We start from the raw sequence: 15665 nt of genomic DNA on the forward strand, positions 1-15665 counted from the left end.
TCTTTAAGTCATTTTTAAACAAAAATTCCGTGGGTACAGCATCTCAAATGTGTATTAAGATTGTTTTCTTGTTCTTCAATGATTGTAAACTGATAACCTCTGAGTTCTGGACAAACAAAATCAATGTTTTCTTTAATTTATCTATACTTAAATAATAAATTCATTATTAAATATAAAAGTATACCTGTTTTATAGACCAAAGTATATTAATTAATCAAGATGATCTGCAGATTAACCAATGATGAAAATAATAATTACTTGCAGCTCCAATCTAATTCACTCACTGTGTGTGTGAGTATGTATTAGCACACTCACATGGAAAATCTGGTGACTACTGTTTTAATGTCTGTGATACTGCAGCCAAGCACTTTATTTATGTCATCTGAAAGTGACACTATTTATTGTTTTGTTTTGTGTCCGTGAGTATGTGTGTGTGTGTGTGTGTGTGTGTGTGTGTGTATGTGTGTGTGATAGGGGCCTCTCCATCTTTGAAATGAATTAGCGTGTGGTGCCTTATTGAGTGAGGTGCAGTGTTTAAGTGAAACTGATGAGAGATGTGTGAGCAGCGAGGACTGGGCTATAAGTATGTGGCTGGGGTCACAGGTTAATCCCTATTGATTTACTCCACCGTCTGCATACAGCCACACAGGAAGACAAGGAAGGAGAGGCCTGCTTTATCACACAGCACAAATGCAGGATAAAAAAAAAAAATTACTGCCACACACACACACCTACACATAACACACACACACAGTCTGTTACCTGATGCTAAGTAGGGTAAGGACAAGAAAATTAAGTATCATTTAATCTCTAAATAGGTAGTTAAACACCCTCTATTTAGACAGATTGCGGACCATGACCCCCTAATAATCACGACCTCCTAAGAATCAATGAGAAATATGATCACTGGCGTCATTTACACATGATCATATGATCAAGAGCACTTTCCCTCATTTTAAAAAAAGAATACAAAGAGGTGCATGTCTTTCAGAGAAAAACTGGTCTAACATGGGAAACGCATGAACATGCAGCCACATCTTGTCAGTGTGGTGACAGATTTAAACACTGAAATCAAAGCAACCCCGGACCAGACCAGAGTGTGTCTGATGAGAAACCCAAATAACACCAACACCACCACTATATTTATAAACAAGCTCTTCACAATCTCATCCCAGAGGAGGAAAGGTGAAATATTACATTAATATGAACAACTATTAATAATAACCCCCCCCTTCTCTCCCCACCTTTTACCCCATCACTCCTCTCTCCATCTCTATCTTCCTCCTTCCCTCCCTCTCTCTCTCTCCCTCTGCCTCTAATCCTATCATGCGGGCAATAAGTGTATGCACCATGAGCACATTTAATTTCTGCGGTTGGTTTTCAGCAAGCCCAGAGGTGAGCCTTAATAAGGATCAATGGCACTTTATCTGGGACAGCACCCACTTCACAGCATGCAAATTACACAGCAACCCTTAAAAAAAGAAATGGATTTAATTAAAAAATGTAGAACCACGGGCTCTGGAAATTCAATTAAAGGATTTATGCAAAGGTTGGCTAGCTTTTTGTGTTGCAGTTCCTGCTTATATAATGAGCTTTTCATATTAAAAATCAATAGGTAATCTGGGCTAGGGGATCGGCTGCTTATGTACATTTTTGAAATCAATTTGAAAAATAGTCCATCAGCTCAGTGTCACAACAAAGAGGGGAGGGAGTTGTGTGTGTGTTTATGTGTGTCGAGTTGTGGGGGGGCGAGGGGGGGGTCAGTGGCAGGAAAGCAGTAGGAGTGGATGGGTGAGGAAGGGGTGATAGGTTACATCTTTCTCCTCTCTGAGGGTCACTGGAAAAAAGCTCTGAGGCTCTACAGGTAAGCGAGACGAAGGGTGAAGGGAGCGATGAGAAAGAGTAGAGGGTAAGTGAGTAAGGATGTCTCTCTGGCCAGGTCAGTTTCTGGCTCTTTGGCCTATTCTGATCCCTTCTATTAGAGATGGAGTCCCTTGGCAACGAGGGTCTAGCTGGCTCTGACCTGTGGCTCTGGGGTAATTTAGCCCAGCCCCAACTCAGACACAGCCCAGACTCAGACAACCCCGGCTGGGGAGACGTCTTAATGGCCTCCCTGAGGTGTCTGGGGCTGGAGGAGCAGAGAGGATGTGGTGGAGGCTTTAAGTAACATTCCTTCACAAACACAAAATGTATGTACACTGTGCAAAAAGATACAAAACAAAGCAGATTAACATTTGCAACATTATAAACAACATAACACTATGTTGCAGCATTCTGCAGCTGCACTAAATTCCATTTTAAAATGTTTGATGATAGTTAAAAATGACTTTCTTCTCTAACTTCTTCCGCTTTCAACAGGGATATTGTTTGTGCCTCCTTCACACTCATGTTGTATAACTGTACACAGGCAGGAGGGGTGAATGACTGACTGCATACAGTAGCAGACTGTCAGCATTTGATTGGTTCTTTATTGATCCAGACACGCTCTCCATCACATCAACTCATCCACAATAAACCATTTACACAGTTTCCATGTGCAATGGACCACATAACCAGGCCTCAGGCCATCTCTGGTGTGTGTGTGTGTGTGTGTGTCTGAGCATGTGTGTGTTTTCTTTAATGAAATGGTATCTCCGTGGACAATAATCCCAGTAACAGGATTGGGCAGGAACACACATGTCAATACAGCCAAATGGGATTGTATGCTTTTATCCATCCCCACACCAACACATCTCTTCTCTCTCCCCATGTCTCTCTCTCTCTCTTACCATACATAGTGCAGCAGCACAGCAGGGAATGTCTGGCAGGAATATCACATTCACTACATCTAGTTCCTCCAAGATGATCTAAAACCTGGCCTCTAAAGAAAACCCGTACATCATCAGAGAGCTTCAGTTTTAGTATGTGAACCTCATACCAATTGGCATAATGTCTAATATTCTGTAGACACCACTGAGGAGAAAACCTACAGAGTGTCTCCAGTCAGGCTGGAGCTGACCCCCTCCTGTGTAGCTCCTAATCATCCAAGAGGACTCTATTACAAGGTCCTGGCAGCTCATCTAACCCCACAGAGGAGAAGGGGGGAGCTGGCAGGGTGATTGGGACCTCTGCTCCTCTTTCTTTCCGCATGGTTGAGCACCACACACAGCACTGCGCACACACACACACACACACACAGGTTCCTGGGTGTGCAGCAGAGTTACTGTTTCTGTATGCTACACCAGATAGCAGATAGAGCACCTGACCTTACGTCTGTCTGCAGAGAGAGAGAAACTGATAAAGAACAGCGAAGTAACAGTGGCTGCTGTGCTCACATACAGCACCAACCAACCCACTGTATGTCTGTTATATGGTAATGCTGATGTCTTCGTTGCAGGACCTGTCTCTGGGGTTAACCCCTGAGGTGCAGGCGAGAGATCCTGGTCACAGTAGACAAGGCTCAGCAGAGGAGGCACAAGCGGTCCCATTACTCCTGACTGAACAACCGTTTCTCTAATATAGCCCTGACTGCTGGTGCCTGGTCAAAAGTTCAGCCTGTGCATATGTAAAAAGGTGGCCTGGTGCCCGAGGCAGGATCCCGGGTAAAATAATCATGCTAAAACGCTAAGAAGCATGGGACTAGGCGGGAGCGCTGATGAAACTGGCCCCTGGGGGTCCTGAGGTGTCTGATTGGACCAGCGGAGCCTCTTAGGCCTGTGCCACCTCCCTCCCCTCTTTTTATCCATCACAGTGGATGATGAGGTACTGGAGCAACTGCCCACACTGATCTCCATTCAGCTCAGCACTGTCTGTGCCTATAGTTAAGGTATAGATTTGATGAGTATAGGCTGAGCCCAGCTGCTCAGAGCCTGAGGGTACGTTGATCTTTAGGGAGCAATCAGTCAGTCAACAAAATGTCACAGGGTCAGCGTTACAGCGTGACAGGACGGTGACAACTTCACAAAGGTTACAGCCCAACTAATAACTGCAACAGTCACTGAAATTCATTATGTGCTGTTTAAATGTTTGAGTTGTGGTTCAAAGTGAATTGTCTAATAACTTTTATTGCATATATGATCTAGTCCAACATTGTAAAAGTCACGAACATCTCACTATCCTACATCAAATAAATCAACCAATATCTGTGCCAATCAAATTTTGAGCATTAAATTGCTGCAACTAAATCTCAGAACTGTGATAACAGCTGTTTTTTGCTCTTGCTCTCTCTTAGTCTCCGTCTCTCCCTCTCTCTCTCTCTCTCTCACACACACATACACACACACACACACACCACTGCAGGCCAGATCATTCAACGCTGATAATCACACCAAAGGACACAGGGAAAACTCCCACTCTAAACACGCTGAATTAAAGAAACAGGAGTTACAGGCCTGGTCGCACAATCTCTGATAAGTAGATCAAGGCATGGGGAGGGGAACATGATGTTAGTGAGAGATAGTTTGGCTGATTAAAATGTCATGGCTCTTTATAGATGCCTTTCTCAACTCAGCAAAATGGAATCAGCACTGTACATCAATGGCAGAGTGGGCTGTGCTCTCTGCTAATGGAGAAGTTTCTTTCCTTTAAGTAGAAACCACAACACAAGGATGCAAAACTGAGGAAGTCCAAATATATTTTGGTAATGAAGCGAACAAAAATACAGCAGCAAAAAAGATAAAAGTGAAGTGTAAAAGTGGGGAGCTGATAAAATAAGACAGCATGAAGCACAATTAATGAGGGAGGATAGCAGGAACATGATTGGATGACCAAGAATGGAGCGTATGGCCTGAGATGACATTTCCTCGCCTTTACTGCAATAATCAAATTAAAGATTTAGGACCACATGTAGCTCCAGGTGTTTCAGTCGTCTCTGTATTGTGAATTCATGTGTGTGCTTGTCTGTGTGTGAGTCTACTTGTGTAGGGCAACTGTATATCACTCCACCTGTGCTCCTATAAATCAAACCTGTGTTTTAAATGAGAGGCTGGTTATTTGCGCAAGAACACACACGGGGGCTTTGTGATTGTTTTTTGGAGTCGACATTCTGCTTATGTTTGCATCCCAGAACAATCTCCATGGATCCCGCAAGCGTACGCAAGCAATTAAAGCGATACCATCTTCATATCCCTGCAACCAATAACTGAAATAATATCACTGTTTTATTAAGCCCTTAATGTGGGGGCAGAAGGAGTGAGGAGTGGGATTTTAAAGAGGATACACTTTCAGGGGCCTTATCAAGCCCAGATTTAAAAAGAGCAAATACTCAGCTTAAGGGTGTGTTTGTGTATCTGTGTGTGTGTGTGTGTCTGCATGTGTGGCCTTTATCAGACATGAGTTTTAGCTAATCGCTGTGTCAGCACTCCAGAATTTAATTACTAGCTCTACCTTTGTCCTTTAATATTTACTAACAGCTACACTACGTTTAATTAACCACATGTAGGAAAAGCCATTGCCCCATTCTGGAGGGGAGACCGCTTTACTAATAGCATCTATGTGCTCACATCCAAAAATGTTAACACGCCTCTCCCTTAGACACACAAAGAACACAGAAGTCTCATCCACTCTGGGGTTCACTTCCAAATCATTTGATTAAAAGGCATGTTTAACAAATATTGGTCCAGCTGAAATTGACAAAGACCAAATTTGAAGATTGAAACAAGACAGAGAGTGATGAAAAAGCACTAAGAAAAATGGTAGAGGAGGAAGAGGGGGAAAAAGTGTTTTGTGACAGAAATAGTTAAATGGAGGAAATTCAGCTTGGCATTTTGTGAAAGGTGCTGAGGAGCAGTTCCTCTCATCTCTCATCCTATGTCAGAGGGAGGAGAGACAAATGATGGCCTGAGGCCTTGTGTCTGTCAGACATGATGGATCAGAATAACGCTTCACTAAAACTCCACCATGCTGCCTTTCAACACATCACATTTTCCCTTCAGTGCAAACACTAAATTGATAAAGTATGAAGAGTAGCTAATGGAAAGATGTAACAGTCAAACTAAAGCATATATTAGGAGGCTTTGGAGCCTAAAGGGTAGAGTGCTGTTATCCATTGAAAAGTCCTACAGAGCAGAGGACACAATATAGACCAAGCTACATCACAGGGTTGGATTTTATCGTTAGTATCCAAAGTGTGCGAGGATGTTAACCTCAGGCACCTAATATCACTTCACAAGCACACACATGTGATATGAACCCTCTCTCACACACACATACAGTTCATGCAACCGTTTACTGTACACACACACACGCAGATGCATCAACACGCGCACTATGGTCATCACTCTAAGCTGAACTATAGAGGTTATTGACACCTTTAAGAGAGGACTTAAGCAAAAGGTCTGCTTATATCTTCTGATCTCATTGGATCCCATTGACAGCAATATATACATGTGTTTTGGTAATAACACTAGTGCAAACATTGCACAACAAAACTCCCATATCCGATGCTTCAACTTCAGTCAATATGTATACAAATTTGAGTAAAAATTCTTAAGGCTGTGACAATTGAGCTACAACTAACAAAAAGGCAGATTTTAATCAATATTTTTGAAAACTGCCACAGTGCTGGAGGAAACGGTTAAATGAAGCCAACAGAAATAATATTATTGGCAAAAAGCTGAGAAGCAATCCTGCTTTTGTCGCCAAACTGGACACTCTCCACTCTCCGGCTGCACCTGCAAATTCTATCCATGAAAATAACAAACAGAATCCATGAAAAGCACAACCTTGGAGAAGCCAAACAACCACAGAGAACATGCTTGACTTATTGCCGAGAATAGGTACACAGCTTTCGCTTTGTTTATACAAGAACCAGATGTCTCATAGTGAAGGCCTTGGCACCCAATATAACCACTGTTACACCCACAAGAACCAACAGTCACAACCTTCCTCTCTGCAAAACACAGATGCGTAGAGGTGATACTCTCATTCTCTGAGGAAAACTCCAAAACAAAGCTTCCCAGCTGAGGGCTTGTGAGTATCCCCACACTTGACCAGCCCGGTGGCATTCAGCGTCCCAAGACCCTCACCTAGGACCAGTTTGCCAATTGAGACTCTACCTATTGACCCAGAAATACAGCTCCGAGGGTCACAGGGGCACACTAAGTCCCATCATAATTAAGTGTCAATTCTCTGAGGGGATCTGGTTTTATTGTTGGATCAAAATTAAAGAAATTAAAAACCACAGGTCCCCACAGCGCAGCACCTGGCGTCCTCAAATTGTACCTCTCAAAGACGGCCAGTGACGATATAATCTCTCTACTGTGTCTCTGCTTTCAGAAAGGTCCTTGCAAAACAGGGTTGAGTTAGCGTGCTAATATGACTCAGAACTTAAGATAAGGCATCTGAAAATATCTGGTAATAGGTTCTCCTGATGGGACTGGGGTGCACTGTGAAAACATATTTGACAGTACTCTGGAGTACATGACTGAATAAGAGTAGAGAGTTTGCACTGTGCATTTACTGTAACCTAATAGTCACAGTACACAGGATCTGGAATTTCGACTACCCTGGTGAGAGGATAGGGGAACAGTCTCTCAGAGTTAAATAAACAGTGACAGGAGGAAGAGGAAAACAAACTACAGAATATCTCTCTATCTGTGAAACCCAGACTCTCTCCCTGAGCCCTCAGCACTGAGCAGATCAACGCCTCTCCATCCTTTTCCTCTCCTCTCTCCCAAGAACATGCCAAGACAAATATATAGGCTGATTAAGGGACCCGTCCGAGTCAGGAAAAGAAGATAGTAATATTGCATGAAATGCATAAAATACAACTAGGTACAGAGCTACTGTGGTAGCTATCCATTCTGGTGACTACCAACATCATTATAGGTAACAATCAGTCAGGTGGTGCGATAGATCATCAGTAACAAGGTTATAAAACACTTTTTCAAAACTTTTTTTTCAAACTTACCATAGACTTGGTGAAAGGTCTGGCCAGCGTGAAGAGAAAGGTCATCAGCCACCAGCTCCGGTGAATGGAGGTATACATCATGTTCCCAGGATGCACTGCGTTGGAGGTGACACCATGAGGTGAGAGGCGGCGGTGGAGCTCATTGCTGAAGAGAATGTTACAGAGTTTGGCACGATTGTAAGCCAGCATGGACCAGTACTCCTTCCTTGGCGGAGACAACAGGGCCAAGTCCACCTTACCACACGAGTCTAACAGGTCTGTGAACCTGAAAGATAGTTCAGATCAAGAGTAGTTAGAGTATGTGTGTGTGTGTATGTGTGTGTGTGTGTGTGTGTGTGTAGGCTATCTATGGGCAGATGTGTGGCGCTGGCTGCATACAAATCAAAGACGTGACATGATGTTCTTTAATTGCCTGCGACAGAGCTGTTAAAATCCAGATGTTTGACAAGGCCCCTTAAACATTACACTACTCGTTGTATTATTATGCAGTCACACAATAACATCACACAGACACAAGAACTACACTCCCTGTGTGTGTGTGTGTGTGTGTGTGTGTGTGTGTGTCTGAGCACGTGTGTTTTCTTTAATGAAATGGTATCAAACCGGTGGAACACATCCTACATATTAATCCAGTCATTAGAAAACAACCAATCAAAATGTCACCTGGTTTCCTTGTTGTGATTTTACAAGCTGGCTGCCTCTTGTTTACTGTCGCCTTCCGCAACATCCTTGCTTGGCTAAATTACAACATCTGCAGGCTTTTTATTTCATGTGCTGCAACTTCGTAACTACTTTAGCAAGTAGAGGTTGATAAATCAATTGCCTGAGCACTGAATGTAGTTTTTTTTCCAAATCTGTTCAGACATTATACTGAAGTTGTGCTTAGTTACATTTGAATGAGGTTTCACAGTGATATTACAATCAGTGAATTATCCTCCCAGTTGATCCACACATTGAGCTCAACAGCAAACTGGCATAATAAAATATAGAGATTTTGGGTGACAAAAAAACATCTTGTCTGTTCATGAAAGTATGGAGCCAGAGCTGCAGGTTACATCTATCAGAGGTAATTTCATTAAGGATATTATCTCCCCTTGTTTGACCAGATCTGATGCAGTTGTAGGGCAAAGTAAACCTGTATTGGGCCAATTCCACAGTAAGCCCCTGTGTTGGAAACTGATAAAGTGTCCAGCGATTACCCGCGTGTCCATCTCTCCCACCCTTATCCCTTATAGGTCAATGCTTTACCAGCGGACAAGGGGCTTAGGGAATACAATATGCTGCCAGGTCAGGGGTCACACACTGCTTGTGAGGGGAGGCTAAGTGAATAAACGGGGGAAATCAGCGGAAAGTGAAAATAACACAAACAAAAAAGGGAGCAACTTCAATAGATGTAATATAGGTTTGGAATGAGGTGGACAGAATGGAAGATGTAATATAAGATATTGTCTATTTTCGCTCCTTCTTCCCCTCCGTCTAGTCTGTGTCAGTGTGTAACTGACTCTCTCTGGTCCTGCCTAAGCCCTCTTTGAAGAGGTTAAAGCCGAGGCTGATTGTAGAGCAGAGAAGGATAGGTGAGTGTATGTGTTGGGGAGGCAGGAATGGAGACGGGGAGAGCTGTAGGGCAAAGAGTGAAGAGAATACCTGACCATTCTTGGCCTTGGAATATACATAAATCCTGCACATTTTGCCTGTTTTAACAGATTCCTGGCAGTGTTTTACACCGCCAAAACTTGTGTGAACTCACTTTTCTTACTGTGTAGGCAAGTCTTGCATCAATCTAATGCTGTCAATACTGCCTCCCTGACATGCTTTCTTCCAATAAGCTTTTCCTATTCTCTCTTCCTCTTACTTTTCCTACAGCATGTAATAGCAGTGTGACCTCAAGTGAATCTGAGTGTCAAACCATCCCCTCCGCTGCTTCTGTCCTCTCATGCATGGCAGTCTGTATAACATAACTCATATGAAGGCCCGTGTAATAGTGCTGCTGTTTGATCTGCTAGAATAATTCTGCGTATGTTCTCCTTGTCTCAGGTCACTCTGCCGAGCTCCAATCAATCACTCTGCTTGGCCGTCTGATTGACTGAAGCTAGGATCAATGTCGTGCACACACACACACACACACACACACACACTCACAGACTCCGATACACATGGACCCGAGCTTGGGCTCACAGAGCACTGCAAAACATCATGCTTGTCTACTGTATGACAGGAAAAACAGAAGCCTATGGAGTGGAGTTGCTTAACAAAAAAGATTTAAGACTTAAAGAATAATAAATGGCAGAAGGACAGAAAAGGGGCTGAGTCAGGGGGTCAGACAGAACGGAGCAGATACTTGATCAAAGTAAATTTTAACTGATAAGTCCATCCATCATGTTGATGATACGTTTAATTTATAGTGACAGCGTGTGGAGGGAAATGAGTTTTCAGTGAGTGAGGCTGTCATGTTTGACAATACACATTAAGTCTGATCTATCAGTTTGAAGTGAAAACTGGCCAAATGTAGCGAGTAAAACGGCATGACTGGAGCTGAGGAGTTGGAGCAGATAGGATAGTTTTGGGGTATTACTGCGTAAACTCTATCAGTGTGGCTCTAATATGACTGAACGTGGGAAATTGGGGAATACAGGTCAAACAACAGCATGGTACTCAAGCTCAAGAGCAGTGCATTCTGCCAGAGTTGGGGTTTGATTCCCATTACGACTACATGGAATATTTACATGCCCACAGTTTTGGAAGGTATATTAGATAAATGTACGTTTTGAGTGTGACAGGAGAGAGAGTCTAGAAATGGCCTGCTGGATGAATAGAACATCAAACTGTGACACATTATGTCCTCTCTCCTGTCATATCATTTCTCATTGATTGCTGAGTAAAGCAGTACATTTTCTGAAGAGATCAGAATAATTTGGTGATGTAATTTAGGTGGAAAACAGTGTTTACTCCGGTGAAAGACCAGAATAGTTGACTAGTTGACTGGATGGTTAACTGAGTTAAGTGTTTTTTATCACTAAGAATTTCATAATTAAGTCGGTAAAATTTTTCTAGCATCTAAACATATTGTTGGTGTTTTGAGGCTAAATTTGCCATTTTCTCTACTTACACAGAGTCAGCTAAACTCAGGAATGTCTTTATGTGTCCGCACACACATGTTTTTACCCCATTTTAGCTCAGTTCATGTCTATCTCAGTTTTCTCAAGTAAAAATTATGGTATCATTATAATTAAAAATTGTATCATAAGAAAGTCAACAGGCTCTGGGAAGGAAAAAAAAAAAGCAGGATTCACCCAAAACTGAAATATTCTTTTAAGGTAACCACATACAATGTGGCACACAGATCACACTGGAATTTGTCATTATCATGTTTTCAGACATGTTGAACAAAAGGTTCTGCATGAGTTAACTTTACTAAATTTATAGATGCACAAATTTGGCTAGAAAAGTTTGTAGTTTTTTGCCCATTCTCTAAAATAATTGATTAGCTGGGTTAGCACTCAATTTCAAAATGCACAATTCATATTTATTCATTAGTGAGACAGAAAGAAAACTTTTTAATTTGATTTAATGTTTTAGCTGCAGTAAAGCCACAGTCTTCCCTTGAGAACAAATACATCCCTAATACCAAACCAGTCAACCTGGGAAAAAAATAAACCTTCACATGTCTAGTTTATCGTCTTTACCTGTGGGACTCTGAAGACACCACCACAACACGGGCAGGGGCCGAGCGACGCAGCACATCCTGTAAGCACTGGACCAGCAGGAAGTGACCCAGATGGCAGACCTGGAAGGTTGACTCCAGACCGTCCTCTGTCAAGCTCCACGGCTGAGTGCAAACCGCTGCATTACACACCAAGATGTGCAAAGGCCTACAGGAAGAGAAAAGCATGTTTGATTGTTTATTCGTTATAAGTGAAAACAGAGAGGATGCGGCTGCATAAAAAGGGGATTTTTATACCATATTAGGCTGAGGGAGAAGTAAGGAAAGACAGGGAGAAGAAATAAAAAAGAGGAAGGAATAGTGAGAAGAGAATGCGGAGAGAGGAAACAGGGTGTCTTATTCCAGAGTGCAGTAGACTTAAGAGGTCTACAGAGACAGAGCATCAGTAATGTTGATATGATACAGAGGTTTCCAGTGCAACCCCCCACGGCTCGACAGGTACTGTAGATACTGAATACAGTTGGCTGGAATCCAAGAGCAACAACACATTGAAAAGCAATCTCACACCGTTTCAACACACAAGCGTGGTGGAGGTAATGAGTGTTGATACAGGCTCTGTGTAACTACTTTGAGTAACCAAACCCACCAACACATTGACTGGGAAAGGCTAAACAGAAGAGAGCACATCAAAGGAATATACACACACTGTGGCAAGTCATGATATAAAAAGCAACTGATTCAATGCAGGGGCCAGTAAAAAAAGCGTATGCTTTAGCACACACAGACGCATTTCCATTCTTATAGTCTTCGTGTGGGCAAGTGAGCAACACGCCCTGCTCACGTGCCAGTGAATGGAGATTGCTGGATTGGTCAGGGCAGTGAGAGATCCTTGTCGGTGACAGCGTCGCTCCAGTGAGCTCGAAACCACAGTAACACAGCCGAACAATCCAAACACACCCCACCAATTTTTAATTTCTTCCATTAGAATTAATTATGAGGCCGAAGGCAATTTGTGTACCCTGTGTTTAAGACTGCCTACTGGATTAATTAAAAACTGGATGCTGGAAAATTAATGTGTGAATTGTTATGCCTTGCTATAATGAGCCATCCCATGCTATTACATAGGAGTGTACTGTACGATCACCTTCAGGCCTCTGAACACACAAGGTTCATTAAAGAGCACAAACCTAGTCACAAGTAAACTGAAAGAATGCTAACCTTAGCATATTATCTATGGAACAGCAGTGAGATGTTTAAATTTGCACCCAAAATACAATGAGGTGTGGAACTTAAAAGCTTGGTAGACACAAATCATGTTAAGAAAAATAATAATAAATGATCTCGGTGACGTCAACTCAAACCTGATAAAACAAGATAGAAGAGTAAACCATCACATTTTCTGTGATGTCAGTTTTTCCCCTGAAATTGCTCTCATCTTAAAAGCAGAAAAAAAAAACATTGGTTGTTTTTGGCCCAGTGTTCCCCTGTCTAATAGAGTGTGAAGTACAGTAACATTGTGCTTCACAAGGCAAAACTCTTGGCTCTGTCCCCACCATGCAGGCTAGGTGTTGCACAATAACACTGCAGGCACGAACTCTTGACTAAGGATGCACCCATCCCACTTTTTCAGTCCCGATACTGATATCTGGGCTTTCGGTGTCAGCCGATTCTTAGTACCTATCCGATACCAGTGTTTAATTAATAAGCTGTATAAGCTGCCTCGCTGTGTGGGAGAGTGTTATCAGTTCTTTTATGTGTAAGGCAAAATCAGGCTTGATTTAAACATTGCCTTCCTAACTTTGTAAAACAAAATGTAGTAAATAAATACATAGATATGAATTTACTGAATTGTTATTTATTCATATAATGGTATTCGAGATCCAGATCAGCTCATTGTCACCAACACCCGATCCAGCTATTTGAGTCAGTACCAGAGCGTTATCCGATATCAGTATCAGTATCGGTGTATCTCTACTCTTGACCTGACTTTTCAACCTTTCACTGTGGCTGTATCTGTTTTAAACTACTGCTTGTATGAGGTACTCTTCTTAAGGTTTACATTTAGCTCCTGTCCCTTCTGTCACACTATAAAGTCAGAAGTTTAGTCAAAAAAATTAAGTATGTCACTCAAAGTAAATCGCAGATTTGTGATCAAAAACTCCAATAACCAACTTTTGTCTGACCAGTGAGTGATTTCCCCCATGTAGCTCTGATGGCCGCTAGTGAGTCTGCTTGTAATGTAAAAGGCCTGTTAATTCAACTGCCCACCAGTTAGTCCCTCTCTCATAAGCGCAGGTCTAATGAATGTCTTTAATAGGCCTATTGCAGCATACCACAGTCCCACTCTCCACATTAAGACCTCACACAACACTGTCTGCACTGTGCAATCTCAGCGCTGGTCAAACGAGGGTGTTAACTACCAAACAGGGAGACATCAGTTTATATATTTACTTTAAATAACCCCCTTGGGTATGACCCCTGACCTCTATGATAATGTGGACCAGCAGGAGGAGATTGCCTATGTGAGCTGGGCTCAGACTATTGGTCATTAACACTGCACTTTATTGGCAACAGGGAAACTGGCACTGGCAACACACACACAGACACTACTCATCCTAATCCATATCTAAACACACACACACACAGCATGATTGCATACCTGTAAAGTGTGCACATACACACAACAATATAACGATGTTACACTCACTATAAGTCAAAGGAATGGAAGAATTCAAGACTAATTTGATCTGGCTTTCATGTATTTATATAGACCACACATTACATGTAATATGTTTGAAATTAGAACAGGATAAATGCAGTGAAAAAAAAAACACAGGTGGAAATAAATTGCATGTGTTAATTATGGAACGTTCAGTAGAAATTGTATTAGGGGCATTCTGTCAGCGCCGTCCTCCATCAATTACACCCCAATGAAATTGCACTGCATTCAACAATATCAATATCCAGGTAATTTCATTTCAAAGGACAGGCAATTAAAGCGGAATCGGGGTCAATGGAACACAAAGCAGCGTGAAAGCCACTGACTAAAGCACTTAAAAGCAAGGGAGTGAGAAACGAGAGAAGGAAAAGAAAAAGACTCTGATTACATTTCACCTGTCAATGACACGCTGCAGGAGCATTATTGTGTGTATGTGTGTGTGTGTGTGTGTGTGTGAGTGTGTTTGTGTCTGTTTGTCTTGTGTGTTGACAAAACTGTGTGTGTGTGTGTGTGTGTGTGTGTGTGTGTGTGTGTGTGTGCGCCAGCACACAAAACCGTCTGCGTGTTTACGTGCATGTATGCACATGTATGTGAGTGAGTGTGTGTGTGTGTGTGTGTGTGTTATGCCTGAAGACATACGTGCAGTAATAGAGTAGTGGTAGACTCAGACAGCTGCCCAGTGCCATTCACAGCTCAGAGCTCCCAGCCTCCACTCTGCTCTGTTCGCCTTCTGATGAGAATTAATGTACTCTGACGTCCCCTGGGACTCCCTCACTCCCCCCCCAACAGCACAGCTAATGAAGAAATACAACCTTGCCAAAATACTGAGGTAAAGAGAGAGAGAGCGACACAGACAGAGAAAGACTGAATGACGACATGAGAGAGGGAGAGAGAGACACTCAGGCAGATAAACAAATTGCACAAGGGGAAGATGCAAAAAAAGAGAATAATTCTGGGGACAGTAGGGTTAAAGGGAGGTCAACATACTTCAGTGTGGATGGGAGGATACGTGTATGAGGTGGGAGGAAACTATAGGACACAGAGTGAGGGAAGCCACCATGAGATTTGGCTGTGACCCAAGACACGTGTCCTGGATGGCCATACCCTGCCCCAGGGCTGCTACGGGCAATGACTGCCCTGCCTCTCCCCAAGGGGCTCCCCTGACACCAACAACCACACACACACAAAAACACACACACTCCTCTGTCTAGAGACCTGCGGGTGGATGAGCAGTATGGATGACAAAATACATGACCCCAAAATAGCAACTACGCGACCGGCCACAAGGCACAAGACACATGCGGTAAAAGCTGACCACCACAAAATAAAGTCTGTTAGCCTGTTCAACCAATGTCAAGCAAATCGACACAAATAGACACACGACGCCTCCTGGGACC

The 15665-nt window shown here is 42.7% G+C and overlaps 1 protein-coding gene across 5 annotated transcripts in view; it reads right to left on the minus strand.

Annotated features, from left to right (window-relative positions):
• The window catches only part of wwox (WW domain containing oxidoreductase), a 137957-nt gene that overhangs the window by 84467 nt on the left and 37825 nt on the right, over window positions 1-15665 (minus strand). For all 5 annotated transcript variants that reach the window (XM_042410589.1, XM_042410590.1, XM_042410592.1 and 2 more), the window contains exons 7-8: window positions 11572-11757; window positions 7889-8153 (exon numbers count right to left, since the gene is read on the minus strand). In XM_042410589.1, the coding sequence (XP_042266523.1) occupies window positions 7889-8153; window positions 11572-11757 (451 nt within the window). The remainder of the gene's footprint in view (window positions 1-7888; window positions 8154-11571; window positions 11758-15665) is intronic.

Source organism: Thunnus maccoyii, chromosome 5 (assembly GCF_910596095.1).
Source record: "Thunnus maccoyii chromosome 5, fThuMac1.1, whole genome shotgun sequence".
Taxonomy (NCBI): Eukaryota; Metazoa; Chordata; class Actinopteri; order Scombriformes; family Scombridae; genus Thunnus; species Thunnus maccoyii.